Genomic DNA, 17,065 nt, shown 5'->3' with positions numbered 1-17,065 from the left:
GAGCTGTCAGATTTTATCAACAATCATACTTTCTACAGTCTGTCAAGTGAGTTGTCCAATCATGATGGACAACAACAAAGTTCCCCCAGTTCTTAGATACTTTGATTCAAAAGATAGAGTTTCAAATCATCTTCTTGATTTCTGTGAAGTTTTTAATGAAACTGCAGACAACATAAAACAAAAGCATGTTGACATGTTATGCAAATACAGACTAGATGCTGCTCATCTATCTACATATTCAGCAGACAGTGCAAATGTGAATTTTGGCAAATTCCGTTCAGTCCATTAACTTCTTACCAAAGTAAATGAAAATATCTTACCTGCTAAATGGCCTGCACATCCTAAAAAGGAGTGTGATTTGCTTACCTGTGGTGTTGGGTCTTTCCTAATAAAAGTTTTTAGGCAGTTTTCACCTTCCTCAAAATGTGCAGAAGCACTTAATAAAAATGATGACTTTATAGAAATGGAAGAAGATTATCTTCCCAAAATATTATGTCTACAAGATGGCTATTATCATTGCTGGCCTTAGAGAAGATGTTAAAATCTTGGCCTGCCATAAAATCATATTTCTTAAGTGTGGGACAAGAAGAATGTCCTATAATTTTGAAATACATTAAAAATGAGAACAGAGAAAGGAATTACAATAACACAGTTATATACTGTTTCCCAAAACTGTTTGATCATCTTTAAAGAGGCCACAACAAGCATTAAAAAAGGATGAAGTGACCTCACCTGAATTGTAGGTTGTTACAAAAACTCATACAGTGAAAAAATGATTTGGGAGTTCCCTGGCAGTCCCGTGGTTAGGACTTGGTGCTTTCACTGCCATGGCCTGGGTTCAATCCCTGGTCGGGGAACTAAGATCCCGCAAGCTGCACACATAACCAAAAATTGAAAAAAATTTTCATTTTTTGGAAATAAGACAGCTTCAGTACTTTTTAAAAAATTACCAGAGAAGGACAGCCAAGTTAAACAGGACATTCTCAATTTCTTAACTAAAACTGTAACTTATTTGAAATCCAACTTCATTATCAGAAATTCAAATTACCTCTGTGCTTTAAAACCATTTCCCTGAGAAAGAGAGATTTGACTTACGATGACAGCAAATGTAATACTTGAGAGTGTTTAAAATAATGGACAGTTTACACAATGGAGAGCCTATATGATGAGTTTATCATGGCAAAGAACCTGATTGACAAATACCTGTTCTACTAAAACAAGCTTTCAGACTTCGTATATTTGGATATTTTTGGAGAGCTGGAAAATAATTCCTACAAATCTAAAAGTTTGCTGTTGCTATAAGTAAAATCCTAAGTATTCCATGCTCAACAGCTTTTGTTGAGAGGGTATTTACTTTGATGTCATAACATTGGGCTGACACCAGGAATCAATGAAATGTGGGCTGCTAAGAGCAGAGCTGCAAGTCATCGTGAATTTTACATTTGACAGCATTTAGTCTTACTACCACATAAAAGAAAAGAAGGATGTCCTAAAGGCTGAAGGTAGTTCAGAGAAATATTATTGGGAAACATAAAAGTAAAAATCTCCTACTGTATTATGGGACAGAAAGAAACATGTCGTTATTGGATTTTTTAATGTGGTAAAATATACTTAACAATATTTATCATTTTAACCATTTGTAAGTATAATTCAATGACATTAAATACACTCACAATGTTGTGTCATCATCACCATTATCTATAACTGAAACTTTGTATCATTCCCCCAAAAACACTACATACCCTTTAAACAATAACTCCTCATCTCCCCTTCTCCCAGCTCTTGGTAACCACCATTGTGCTTTCGGTCTCTATGAATTTGACTACTCTAGGTACCTCATATAAGTTGAATCACACAGTACTTGTCCTTTTGTGACTGGCTTATTTCACTCAGCATAATTTCCTCAAGGTTCAACCATGCTGTAGCATGTGTCAGAATGCCCTCCCTTTTTATGGTCGAATAATATTCCATTGTATGGATATACCACATTTTGTTTATCCATTCATCTGTCAGCAGACACTTGGATTACTCCTGCCTTTTAGTTATTGTAAATAATGCTGCCATGAACATGAGTGCACAAGCATCTCCTAGAGTTCCTGCTTTCAATTATTTTGGGTATGTACCCAAAAGTGGAATCGCTGGGTCATACAGTAGTTCTATGTTTAACCTTTTGAGAAACTGCCAAACTGTTTTCCACAACAGTTATACCATTTTACGTTCCCATCAGCAATGTACAAGTGTTCCAGTTTCTCCATATCCTTGTCAACACTTGTTACTTTCCTTTTTTATTATAGCCCTCCTAGTAGGTGTGAAGTTGTATCTCACTGTGGTTTTGAATTGCATTTCCCTAAGAACTAATGATATTGAGCATATTTCCATGTGTTTATTGGCTACTTGTATATCTTCTTTGAAGAAATATCTATTTAAGTCCTTTGCCCATTTTTGAATCAGGTTGTTTGGTTTTTTTGTTGTTGAGTGTTAGGAGCTCTTTATGTATTTTATTATTACCCCCTTATAAGATAATTGATTAGCAAATATTTTCTCCCATTCAGTAGGTTGCCTTTTCACTTTCTTGGTAGTATCCTTTGATGTGCAAAAGTTCTTAATTTTGATGAAGCCCAATTTATCTTGCTGTTGTTGTTGTTGCCTGTGCTTTTGTTGTCATATCTATGACAAAGTCATGAAGATTTTCCCCAATGTTTTCTTCTAAGAGTTTTATAGTTTTAGCTCTTAAGTTTGGGTCTTTGATCCACTTTGAATTAATGTTTGTATATAGTATAAGGTAAGGGTCCAATTTCACTCTTTTGCATGTAGATATCCAGTTTTCCCAGCACCAATTATTTAAAAGACTGTCCTTTCCCCATTGAATGATCGTGGCACACTTGTTGAAACTCAATTGATCACATATGTGAGGGTTTATTTCCAGGCTTTCTATTCTACTGCACTGATCTATATTGTCCAGTTTTCATTATTATATATTTGTAGTGTTTCATTGGGAAGTGTGAGTTCTCTAACTTTATTCTTCTTGTTCAAGATTGTTTTGGCTATTCAGGCCCCTTGCAATTCCATATGAACTTGAGGATCAACTTTTCCATTTCTGTGAAAAAGGCTATTGGTATTTTATTGGTATTTTGATAGGGATTGTGTTGAATCTGTAGACCATTTTCGGTAGTGATGACATCTTAACAACGTTAAGTCTTCCTGGCCATGAATATAGGATATCTTTCTATGTTTATAGATCAGAAGAATTAATATTGTTAACATATCCATACTATCCAAAGCCATCTATGGATAATCCCTATCAAAATCTCAATGGCATTCTTCACAGAAATTGAAAAACAATCCTAAAATTTGTGTGAACTTACAAAACACCCCAAATAGCCAAAGCAATCATGAGAAAGAAGGAGGCATCACATTTCCTGATTTCAAACTATACTACAAAGTTATAGTAGTCAAAACAATATGGTACTAGCATAAAAATAGAGAGCCCAGAAATAAACCCTCACATATACACTGAACTAATGTTTTTTTCTTTCATTTGGCTGTGCCGGCACACGGGATCTTCACTGCGGCATGCGGGAGGCATGCGAACTTCTTAGTTGCAGCATGTGGGATCTAGTTCCCTGACCAGGGATCAAACCCAGGTCCCCTGCATGGGGAGCACAGAGTCTTAGCCACTAGACCACTAGGAAAGTCCCTACAGTGAACTAATTTGACAAAGGAGCCAATAATACTCAACAGGCAAAGGCAAGTCTCTTCAATAAGTGGTGCTGGGAAAACTGGATAACCATATAGAGAAGAATGAAATTGGACCCCCATCTTATACAACTCACAAAAAGTTAACTCATATGGATTAAAGATTTAAACATAAGACCTGAAACCATAAAGAGAAAATATTTGTAAATCATATATCTGATAAGGGTCAGATATCCAAAATATATAAAGAACTCATAGAATTCAATACCGACAACAACAAAAGACAGAGGAAGTGAATAAACATTTTTCCAAAAAAGACATACAAATGACCAACAGGTACATGAAAATGTGCTCAACATCACTAATCATTAAGAAAATGCAAATCAAACCCACAGTAAAATATCACCTCACTGTTAGAATGGCTATCATCAAAAAGACAAGAGATAAGTGTTGACAAGAACGTGGAGAGAAGGGAACCATTGTGAACTGTAGGTAGCAATGTAAGTTGGTACAGCCACTGTGGAAAACAGTATTGGAGGTACCTCAAAAAATTGGAAACAGAGCTATCATATGATTCTGGAATCCCAGTTCTGGGTGTATATCCAGAAGAAATAAACGCAGGATCTCAAAGAGATATCTGCACCCTCATGTTCACTGCAGCATTACTCACAATAACCAAGGTATGGAAACAACCTAAATATCCATAAGTGGATGAATGGATGAAGCAGATGTGGTATATATATGCAATGGGATGTTATTCAGCCATGAGACAGAAGGAAATCCTGCCATTTGTGACAACAAGAATGAACCTTGAGAGTATTATGCTAAGTGAAATAAGTCAGAGAGAAAAAGACAAATACTGTATGATCTCACTTACATGTGGAATCTAAAAAAAAACAAGCTCATAAAAACAGAGAATAGAGTGGTGGTTACCAGAGGCTAGGGGCTGAGAGAAATGGGGAGATATTGGGTCAAAGGGTACAAATTCCAATTATAAGATTAAGAAGTTCTGGGGATCTAATGTACAGCATGGTGATTATAGTTATTAATCCTGTATAATACACTTGAAATTTGCTAAGAGAGTAGATCTTAAATGTTCTCACCACAAAAAAGAAATGCTCATTATATGATACGGTAGAGGTGTTGGCTAAGGCTATGGTGGTAAGTATTTTGCAATATATAAGTGTATCAAATAAACACCTTGTACACCTTAAACTTACACAATGTTACATGTCGATTATATCTCATGAAGCTGTTAAAAATAAATACATAAAGTGTCTGTTTAACCAATCTTATTGTATTTATATTCAATTTTTTGTCTTACATTTATGTATCTTAATACATAAATATTAAGATACATAATATTAATACATATATAATAATATAGCTTATAAAATTTAAATAACCAACAAAGTTTTTTATAAAGTCAAAGTAAATTGCTATATCAAAACACAGAAACATTATAAAATATATTGTTCTTAACCATATTTGCTTAATTATCCTACTATCAGTTACTACTAATCACTGTTATTGACTAGTTCTGTTGTTGTTTTGTTTAAATAATAGCATTTATGTAACAGAAAAGTAAATAAGACATAATTTCAAATAAACACTCATTTTTGATACTTTGTCTTGTATTTTTACTTTTTTCCAGCTTTACTGAGATATAATTGACAATATTTTTCATATTTTTTATGCTAAAGTAACAACACATTGGCATATAATTTTTATTATGTATTATAATATTATGGGGGTTTTTTGGTCAGGTGTGACGGTATCCTGCATTGGCTCTCTAAGAAGGTGATCATGGCAGGCAGAGTCTTGCCCACATTTTTACACACCTAGAAACCCCCAGCCTAGAGAATGAGATGGCTCTAACAAAGGTTGGAGGACAAGGTGGGACCCCACTTCTCTGGTGCTCACACATGAAGGACAGCCCTCAGGATATCCTGGGCTGTCTGTTATGTGCCAGTGGCACGGGAATCCCAGGATGCAGTGAGTAGCGAGGGAAGACCCACCTGGAACCTTGGGGTTGTCTGCTTGCCCACGAGTTGACCCCTTTCCCTCCAAGGCCCCCTGTTGGCTCCATCACTTACCAGTCTGGACAGGCCCTTGCTCCAATGAAGTTCAAATGACAACTGTGCAAAGAAATACCTGGCAACTTCCCATATGAGCAAAGGACCCACTTCCCACGTTCCCGCTTCCTGGATGGGGTCGGCCTGGCCAGGTGTAGCCTTCAGACTGAGCTGCTTGGTCCTTCAGACTGAGGAATTTTACTTGACAGTGCACTTCTGCTAACACCAATTCTCACAAATGTGATAGAGATTTTAAGTCACTCAAAGGTTGGCCACTTTTACCTTTGAAGCAGACAGGATCCATTTCTTGTTGCTGCTAATGGCAACATCCATCACCCAGTCATTATGGCCCTGAAGAAAAGTAGAATTTTAAGAGGACCTAGAAAAAAAAACCTTTGAAAGAACAACAAAAACCAAAAAAAAACAAAGTCAAGAATCCAACGTTCCTTCCTTTTTTTTTTTTTTTTTAATCGGTACGCGGGCCTCTCACTGTTGTGGCCTCTCCCGCTGCGGGGCACAGGCTCCGGACGCGCAAGCTCAGTGGCCATGACTCACGGGCCCAGCCGCTCCTCGGCATGTGGGATCTTCCCAGACCGGGGCACGAACCTTTGTCCCCTGCCTCGGCAGGCGGACTCTCAACCAAGCGCCACCAGGGAAGCCCGAACATTCAGTTTTAAGCCATTCACGTGCTATGATGTAAATTCCCCTCGCCTCTCCAAACCCACAGAGAAGAGGGTCAGATAGAACAGCTTTGGGATTCTGAATGTTATGGTGGTCAGGGGGACACAGTCCACATTTGGGTCACAGGAAATAGAGAAAACAAGAGTCATCAGTGCAAGCATTCACAGCCAAAGGCGGCCATGAGATCACAAGATCAAGGGGAATGCAGAAGTCTTGGGGTGGGGGCACCTGGAACAGAGGCACTGAAGTAGCCAATCCTGGGGCTGCCTAACCTTTGGGTTCTCGTTGTGTTGCACAATCCATCTCCTTACCATACAGCCACTTTAAGTTGAGTCTCCTCTAACCTGCAGCCAAAAGTACTCACCCACCATTGACACCCACCCTTCTGAAGCCCCACAGCTTTCTATGCATGCCTCATGATGGCATTCAGCCTTCTGCACAGTAATTTCTGCTGTTCATAGACACTGCCCCTCCTCGGAGTTTTTGCATTTGCTGCTCCCTCTTCCTGGAATGCCCTTCCCCAAGATCCTCACTCATCCAGTCTTTCTTTGCCATCCAGTTCTCAGCTCAAATGCCACCTTCTCCAAGAGGCCCTCCCACTTGGAGATTAGTCCCTGGAGTCTGTTTCTATCATATCACCCTGTTGTGGCTACTCTGTGTCACTCATCACTATGGAGGATTTGTTTGTTGGCTTCTTGTCTGACCTTGCCCACAGAGGTGTCAGCTCCATTGCACACATTTAGGTCTGTCTCACTGTTGTATCCCCAGCACCCAGCACCCAGCACCCAGCGTGAAATGAAGAATGAAGCTCAGATCTTCTATCTGATGCTGGCATTGGTACCTTCAAGGAGAGCTTCCGGTAGCCTTCTCCTACATCCCAAATAGCCACAGTCTTGTCGAACCCTCCAGACACAAGAAGAGAGGCTGGAACACAAAATGAAAGAGTCTCAGGGGGTCACCTTCCTCAACCAACTGGTTCCTCCTCTGGTGAGGCCAAAGCAGGCTGCGGATGCATCTGTGAGGTGCCACCGTGGCTCACTCTGAGGACACTCAAACCCCTTCCGGGTGTGACTCAACAACCCCCAATCAATTACAGTTGACGCTCGATATTCATGGTAGTTGTGTTCTACAAAGTCATCACAAACACTCAATGAGTGATGATTGGTCTTAGGGGAAATGCAGGGTTAGGTCCCTGTGAGCCTCTGGTTACAACATTTTCATTAACCCATCAGTACATAACCTTGTTTTCTGTCTGTTTCTGTTTAACGACACCTTAGTTGATACATATGGCTTATTTATTAACATTGATTTCATGGCCATCAGCATTATAACTCATGTCTGAACGAGGCGTATCTAACATGTGTTTTCCCTGTAAGGCACATCACAGGCTTCTTGCAGTTAGGACGCTAGACAGCACTTCAGCACTATGCTGGGGGGCCCCTTTAAACAGCAAAATCATCAACAAAGAGCACAAAATGCAAAAGAGCAGGACTAAATAGATCACAGCAAGGACACCTTATGATAAGAGAACTGAAAGAAGAAGGCGGAGGGTCGCCTTGTGCAGCCTCAGCTGGGACCGTGTGCACATGGCAAGCTTGTTGCCGCTCTGCACGTATCTATGGGTGGCTGCAAAAGTGCCATGGGTATTGATTTTAGGCTTACAAATAAATTTTACCCAGTAGGTAAATTCACAAACACAGAATCCGCAAATAGTGATGACTGACTGACTATACGCAACCCTGAAACCTATGATGCCAAGGACAGAAGCTGGTGGGGCACCTCACAGCGGGGTCTGACTTACACAGAGGCTGCTTCTGAAGAGGGAAACGTTTCTCAAGCCAGGCCCTGACTGTGTGCATACTGGCTGGGTACTCCCCTTGACACACAGAGCAAGCCCCACTTCCCATGAGGACTGCGGAGTATAGTCATAACATTTGACCCCTGGGGGTCGGGAGCAGTCACAGCTCTCACTGGGGCCAGCTGTCCCTGGCTGTTTCCTGGCGTTGCTCCTGGTCACATCCAGGCCCCTTCACCTGGAAACAGATCTCCAATGTCCCATGCAGAAACACCCCTCACATATTCTCAGTGCCTCTGGTTCAGAGGGTACTGACTCTGACCTCCAGCTCTAAGGATGGGCAAGTCCCGCAGGCATGGCCAATCAGAGCCTTTCATCCCGTGCTAAAGGGGCTGGTTCAGAGATGGGCATGTGTCCCCAGCTGAGCCAATGAGAGTCTTCCCTGGGACTTGTGCGGGCACCACCAGAAAGAGGTTTTCTCTTTCTCTAGGATTGCCAGTGGCCAGAAACATTGTTGGTCGGGACCACCAGAGGCCATCTTTGCCTCCTTGAGGAGAAAGGTCAATACAAGAGAGAAGCTGAGCTGAAGGATAAAGTGGAAGGGTTGGCTTCCTGAGAGCATTGTCTGTCTGGACACAGCCCTCCTGAAGGGAGACCAGCTCCTGGATGAAGTGAGAGAGTGGCATGGACATATATACACGACCAAATGTAAAACAGATAGCTAGTGGGAAGCAGCTGCATAGCACAGGGAGATCAGCTCGGTGCTTTGTGACCACCTAGAGGGGTGGGATAGGGAGGGTGGGAGGGAGACACAAGAGGGAGGGGATATGGGGATATGTGTATATGTATAGCTGATTCACTTTGTTATACAGCAGAAACTAACACACCATTGTAAAGCAATTATACTCCAATAAAGATATTAAAAAGAAAAAAAAAATAAAAAAATAGATTTGAAAAAAAAAAGTTAACAGATTTATCTTGTTGCTTAAGCTGTATCAAACTGAGCTTCCATCATTTGCAAACTTGTACATATGAATCTCCCTCTTGGCTTTTCTGTTCTTGTGGAAAATAAATCCACCCTCACCACTGGCATCACTGGAAATCACCTCTTTACACTAAGGAAAGTCCACATGAATGGAACGTGAGGAACTCTACCCCAGCCCTCCCACGGGTGTGGAATGCTTCAACACTGAATTACTCACCGTCTCTGGCAAAGTGGCAGGAGCTCACAGAACCTTCATGACCCTGCATCAGAGTCACACAGGCTCCACGGTTTCGAAACTCCCCTGTATGGACGTTCCATATTTTTAAGGTTTTATCCCAAGAGCTTGTACACAGGAAATGGCCACTGAAGGTAAAACAGCAGTTTGAGATTGCATTGGTGTGTGCTCTGAAACATACATGGAAGGGTGCCCACATTAGTACATCACTCCTGGAGGACCCGAGGACACACTAAAGGGGAGGTGAGTGGAGGGGGCGTTGGAGCTGATGCCCTGTGACCCCATGGACATCATTCCTTTGATCACTGCCTAAATGGTCTAATATTTATTACTAAATATTAACTACTAAATATTTATTACTAAAAATTAATTACTAAATAATTACTCTATGTCAAACTGTTCCAGGATGTCCCAATAATGGCAATATTGACTTTTTTTTGCTGGATAATTCTTTGTGGTAGGGGGCTGTCCTATGCATTGTACGATGTTTAGCAACATCCCTGGGTTCTACTCACTATATGCTGGTAGCCTCCACACGCAGTTGTGACGACCCAAAAATGTCCCCAGACATTGCCAAATGTCCACTGGGGGACAAAATTGCCCCTGGCTGAGAACCACTGCCCTATTCAGAGCTACCTGAGGCTTGAGGAAAAAGAGCAGCTGGAAAAGTCGTCAGTGATAGTTAATGGACTAACAGCCTTTCAGGTTTAAAGTGGGTCTCTCCTGCTCTCCCTCCGTCCTCGTTTCTCTCCTAGACATGGGCGCATGGCTCCTCCCACCCATCCTCCTCTCCCACCCCTCCCTCACTCACTCCCCCTACTTATCCTCACCCCAAATGCTCTCTTTTTTCCTTTCCCTCTCTCCTTATCTGTCTTCAGTGTCACTAAAGCATATTTTAATATTGTGCATTTAATTAATAAAGTTTGAGGTTATTCATTCTCAATTGTTAAATGTCTTATTTTTTTAGAGAAAAGAATTGTCAGAATTTTGCTTTTCTTTGTTTTGTTATTATCTTCAAAGTATTTTCCCTGTGACTGTCATCTCCTGTTACAAATAGAGTTTTCAAGCAAACTTATAAACATAATTGAGCATCTCTGAGTAGCCTGGATTATAATATCAATTCATCTAAATGAAGAAAAGGTTGAACAAAACTGTTTTCTAGAGCTCAAGTCAGAGCTTTAGACTCTTTTAGTTCTTTGAAGCTCACAAACTGAGTAGGATCAAAGGAGAAGAAATGTCGACTTCCCAGGGGTGTCCAGGCTTAAAATGTCCAAATCCCAGTGCCCGGTGGGGGCAAGAACCATCCCAGCATATACTGGAGGTGAATAACAAGCCCTCCTCTGAATCCAGAGACTGTCACTGAGGTTTAAACCGAGGCTCCCTCTCTTTTCCAGGATGCGGCTCTCATTTCAGATAAACTCCACATATCATAAAAGACCATTTTACTTAGTACAAAAGTTTGGGGAAAGCGTTCTGGACAAGATGGAGTCAATGTACTGCTCCCCTTTCCTCCTGTTAAGTACAGCTAACAGGGGCTTCCCTGGTGGCACAGTGGTTAAAAATCCCCCTGCCAATGCAGGGCACACAGGTTCAAGCCCTGGTCTGGGAAGATCCCACATGCCTCAGAGCAACCCTGCAGAGCAACTCAGCCTGTGTGCCACAACTACTGAGACCACGTGCCACAACTACTGAAGTCCGCGTGCCTAGAGCCCAGCTCTGCAACAAGAGAAGCCACCGCAACGAGAAGCCCACGCACCGCAACAAAGGGTAGCCCCTGCTCTCCGCAACTAGAGAAAGCCCATGTGCAGCAATGAAGACCCAATGCAGCCAAAAATAAATAAATAAAATAAATAAATTTATTTTTTAAAAAAAGTACAGCTAACAACCCTGGGCAAATGCTGTTATAAAGCAAACAGAAGACTGCAAAAGGTGGAGAAGAGAAGGCAGACCAGCTAAGGATCTTGGGACCCAAGGATGGCATGCTGAGTCCCTGTAGTTTTCTTTTTGTTTCTTATATCCTGGACTGAGTACCGGGAAAGCCTGCAACCCCCAAAACAATAAGGACTGGATAAAAAGCTCCCAAGAAAAGCCTGTTCTCCCTAGCCAAAGGGATAGCCTAGTAAGACAGAAAACCTTTACACAATGCCTGCCTTACTCCAGTCAAAAATCTTGGGAAAAACTGCAATCCCATCCCCACTGCTGTCAGCAAAGTCTAGAGTCTAGACTGCCACCCTTGCCAGGCTCTAATGAGGCAGCCTGCTAACACAGAAGATTTAAGTAAGACTTAGAGTCTTGTAATGCAATACTCAAAATGCCCAGGATGCAACTGAAATTCACTCATCATACTAAGAGCCAGGAAGATCTCAACATGAATGGGAAAGAGAGTCAACAGATGCCAATACTGAGATTACACAGATGTTAGAATTATTTGACAAGGATTTTTAAGCCACCATCACAAAAATGCTTTGATGGACAATTATAATCGTGCTTGAAATAAACAAAAAGATTGAAAGCCTCAGCAAAGAAATAGAAGATATAAAGAATGACCAAATGGACATTTTAGAACTGAAAAATACAAAAACAACAACAAAAACCCTCAATGGAGAAGATAGAGGAAATAATCAGTAAATGTGAAGACAGACAATATAAATTAACCAATCCAAAAAATAGACTGAAAAAAACCAGAGCCTCAGAAACCTGTGAGACTATAACAAAATACCTAACATTTGGGTAATCAGCATCTCAGAAGAAAAGGAGAAATAACATAGAGCTGAAAAAATAATCAAAGAAATTGTCTAGAATTTTACCAAACTTGGCAAAGGACAGATTCAAAAAGCGGAGTGAAGCCCAAGTAGGACAAACCCAAAGAAATCTATACACAGACACACTGTAATTACACTTTTGAAAAGTAGAGAAAAAGAAAACAATCTTGAAAGCAACGAAAGAGAAATGACACCTTACTTATAGGGGAAAAACTATTTGAACGGCAGTGGATTCTTCATCAGAAACCATGATGGTCAGAAAAATGTGATATGACAGTGATGAAAGAAAAGAAGTGTCAGCCCAGATGTCTATATCCGGCAAAAAATATCCTTCAGGATTGAAGGAGGAATCAAGGCATTTTCAGATGAAGGAAAACAAAGAGAACTTGTTGCCTTCAGACCTACCCTAAAAGAATAGCTAAAGGAAATTTTTCTAAACAGAAAGAAAATGGTGAAAGAGGGAAACTTGGAATATCAGAAAACAGAACATGGTAAGTAAAGGTATGGGTAAATACAGTAGATTTTCCTTCTCCTCTTGAGTTTTCTAAACGATGTTTGACAACTGATGCAAAAAAAAATATAACAGAGTACTGGTGTTTATTCCTTGCAAGCTTCTAAATCAGTTGAGATTATGAATTTTCAAACTTCTCTAGTAATACCAGCTATATAATTTGCAGGGTCCAGTGCAAGATTAAAATGCAAGGTGCCAGTTTCTCAAAAAGCTTTACATAATATGACCACAGGATCCAGAAATTCCTCTTCTAGATATATAGCCAAAAGAATTGAAAGCAGGGAATTGAACAGATATTTGTACACCAATATTCATTGCAGCATTATTCACAACAGCTAAAAGACAGAAGCAACCCGTGTTCCTCAACAGATAAACAGAGAAACAAAATGTGGTATATACATGCAATGGAATATGGTTCAGTCATAAAAAGGAATGAAATTCTAATACATGCTATAACATATATGAACCTTAAAAACATTATGTTAGCCACCGTCACCTTGATACCAAAACCAGATAAAGATGTCACAGAGAAAGAAAACTACAGGCCAATATCACTGATGAACATAGATGCAAAAATCCTCAACAAAATGCTAGCAAACAGAATCCAACAGCACATTAAAAGGATCATACATCATGATCAAGTGAGGTTTATCCCAGGAATGCAAGGATTCTTCAATATATGCAAATCAATCAATGTGATACACTACATTAACAAATTGAAGAATAAAAACCATATGATCATCTCAATAGATGCAGAAAAAGCTTTCGACAAAATTCAACACCCATTTATGATGAAAACCCTCCAGAAAGTAGGCTCAAACCCACCGCCAACATCGTCCTCAATGGTGAAAAACTGAAAGCATTTCCACTAAGATCAGGAACAAGACAAGGTTGCCCACTCTCACCACTATTATTCAACATTGCTTTGGAAGTTTTAGCCACAGCAATCAGAGAAGAAAAAGAAATAAAAGGAATCCAAATTGGAAAAGAAGAAGTAAACCTGTCACTGTTTGCAGATGACAGGATACTATACATAGAGAATCCTAAAGACACTACCAGAAAACTACTAGAGCGAATCAATGAATTTGGTAAAGTAGCAGGATACAAAATTAATGCACAGAAATCTCTTGCATTCCTGTACACCAATGATGAAAAATCTGAAAGTGAAATTAAGAAAACACTCCCATTTACCACTGCACCAAAAAGAATAAAAAACCTAGGAATAAACCTACCTAAGGAGACAAAAGACCTGTATGCAGAAAATTATAAGACACTGATGAAAGAAATTAAAGATGATACAAATAGATGGAGAGATATATCATGTTCTTGGATTGGAAGAATCAACATTGTGAAAATGACTATACTACCCAAGCAATCTAGAGATTCAATGCAATCCCTATCAAACTACCAATGGCATTTTTCACAGGACTAGAACAAAAAATTTCACAATTTGTATGGAAACACAAAAGACCCTGAATAGCCAAAGCAATCTTGAGAAAGAAAAATGGAGCTGGAGGAATCAGGCTCCCTGATTTCAGACTATACTACAAATCTACAGTAATCAAGACAGTATGGTACTGGCACAAAAACAGAAAGATAGATCAATGGAACAGGATAGAAAGTCCAGAGATAAACCCACACACATATGGTCACCTTATCTTTGATGAAGGAGGCAAGAATATACAATGGAGAAAAGACAGCCTCTTCAATAAGTGGCACTGGGAAAACTTGACAGCTACATGTAAAAGAATGAAATTAGAACAATCCCTAACACCATACACAAAAATAAACTCAAAATGGATTAAAGACCTAAATGTAAGGTCAGACGTTATAAAACTCTTAGAGGCAAACATAGGCAGAACACTCTATGACATAACTCAGAGGAAGATCCTTTTTGACCCACCTCCTAAAGAAATGGAAATAAAAACAAAAATAAACAAATGGGACCTAATGAAACTTAAAAGCTTTTACACAGAAAAGGAAACCATAAACAAGGTGAAAAGACAACCCTCAGAATGGGAGAAAATAGTCGCAAATGAAGCAACTGACAAAGAATTAATCTCCAAAATTTATAAGCAGCTCATGCAGCTCAATATCAAAAAAACAAACAGCCCAATCCAAAAATAGGCAGAAGACCTAAATAGACATGTCTCCAAAGAAGATATACAGATTGCCTACAAACACATGAAAGAATGCTCATCATTAATCATTAGAGAAATGCAAATCAAAACTACAATGAGATATCATCTCACACCAGTCAGAATGGCCATCATCAAAAAATTTACAAACAATAAATGCTGGAGAGGGTGTGGAGAAAAGGGAACCCTCTTGCACTGTTGGTGGGAATGTAAATTGATACAACCACTATGGAGAACAGTATGGAGGTTCCTTAAAAAACTAAAAATAGAACTACCATACAACCCAGCAATCCCACTACTGGGCATATACCCTGAGAAAACCATAATTCAAAAAGAGTCATGTACCACAATGTTCATTGAAGCTCTATTTACAGTAGCCAGGACATGGAAGCAACCTAAGTGTCCATTGACAGATGAATGGATAAAGAAGATGTGGCACATATATACAATGGAATATTACTCAGCCATAAAAAGAAACAAAATTGAGTTATTTGTAGTGAGGTGGATGGACCTAGAGTCTGTCATCCAGAGTGAAGTAAGTCAGAAAGAGAAAAATAAATACCGTATGCTAACACATATATATGGAATCTAAAAAAAAAGAAAAAAGGGCATGAAGAACCCGGGGCAAGATAGGAATAAAGACACAGACCTACTAGAGAATGGACTTGAGGACATAGGGAGGGGGAAGGGTAAGCTGTGACAAAGTGAGAGAGAGGCATGGACATATATACACTACCAAATGTAAATTAGATAGCTAGTGGGAAGCAGCCGCACAGCACAGGGAGATCAGCTCGGTGCTTTGTGGTCACCTAGAGGGTTGGGATAGGGAGGGTGGGAGGGAGGGAGATGCAAGAGGGAAGAGATATGGGGATATATGTATATGTATAGCTGATTCATTTTGTTATAAAGCAGAAACTAACACACCATCGTAAAGCAATTATACTCCAATGAAGATGTTAAAAAAATTATGTTAGATGAAATAAGCCAGACACAAAAGGACAAATAATGTATGATTCCATTCATATGAAATATCCAGTATAAGAAAATTCATAGAGGCAGAAAGTAGAATAGAGGTTACTAGGGGCTAGGGTTGGGGGGAGTGGGGAATTATTATTAATGGGTACCGAGTTTCCGTTTGGGTGATAAAAGGGTTTTGGAAATAGAAAGTGGTGGTGGTTGCACAATACTGTAAATGTAATGTCAGTGAAATAAGTTTAAAATGGTTAAAATTCTATATTTTACCACAATTAAAAAAAATAATAATGTAATATCCCCCAAACCACTGAATTGTACACTGGAAATGGGTGAGTTGTATGATGTGTATGAATTATATCTCAATAAAGCTGTTAAGGAAGGCAGCCAGCAGGCAGGAGAGAAGTGGGGGAAGTGATGGCTTCTGGGGAAACAATGGTTACGAGCCAGGTAAGAGAGAGATTTTTCACTATATATCCTTTTGTACCTTTTAAAGTTTGTACTGTGTTGCATGCTTTACATTTTCAAAAAGTAATTACATATTTTAAAAATAAAAAATTCGAGGTCCCTTTTTCAAAAATGAAGAATTTCAAGATATCAACGGCAGAGCATTAAATCCAGTGTGAGCCTTTCTGTGTGTGGAGCCCTGTGTCACTTCAGAGGTTCATGCCATGAAGCCAGCCCTGTCCTGTAGCCCTGAGAATCCTTGTCTCTTTATTTTCTTGCTAAAAGCTACATTTCCAGAAAATTCACAAATGTGGGTCAATCCAATATACCAATAGAGATTTTCCTTAGCTCCCTTTCCGCCCTCCTTGGGGAAACAAAGTGGAGTGGGTTGTGACACCCACAGCTGGAGCTGCGGCCGCCTCTGCTGCGTCACCCTCCTCACTGCCACCACGGAGTAGGTCTAAGGAGCAGGGCAGGTGTCCCACGGCCCCTCCCGACCCCGGTGTCCACGGGAGTCACCCTTGGTAACAGAGCCCGTGCTGAGCGCCCACCATGCAGCCTGTGCTAAGGACCTTTGTGTGTTATCTCGTTCAGACCTCACCTGGGCTCAGTTTGCAGGTGAGGAAACTAAGGTCCAAGGTCACGCAGGATGAGAACCTGCACTCTCTTAACCCCAGGCCAAACCCCCAGGGGAAAGCCTGGTCCAGGCCCGCCAGGCTCGTAACTGAGCCGAGTGGGCAGGGTGACAGGGCATATGCACATTCTGGG

The 17,065-nt window shown here is 40.3% G+C and overlaps 1 protein-coding gene across 1 annotated transcript in view; it reads right to left on the bottom strand.

Annotated features, from left to right (window-relative positions):
- The window catches only part of WDR88 (WD repeat domain 88), a gene marked incomplete at both ends in the record, with an annotated part of 41,968 nt that overhangs the window by 6,313 nt on the left and 18,590 nt on the right, over positions 1 to 17,065 (bottom strand). Inside the window, 3 exons of the mRNA XM_081216018.1 lie at positions 6,054 to 6,122; positions 7,294 to 7,376; positions 9,450 to 9,637. Coding sequence (XP_081072144.1) covers positions 6,054 to 6,122; positions 7,294 to 7,376; positions 9,450 to 9,637 — 340 coding nt within the window. The remainder of the gene's footprint in view (positions 1 to 6,053; positions 6,123 to 7,293; positions 7,377 to 9,449; positions 9,638 to 17,065) is intronic.

This window comes from Mesoplodon bidens, assembly GCF_964165515.1.
Source record: "Mesoplodon bidens genome assembly, chromosome: 18".
Taxonomy (NCBI): Eukaryota; Metazoa; Chordata; class Mammalia; order Artiodactyla; family Ziphiidae; genus Mesoplodon; species Mesoplodon bidens.
The sequence above is the reverse complement of the archived record's forward strand: the minus strand, read 5'-3'. Positions and strand labels throughout refer to the sequence as shown.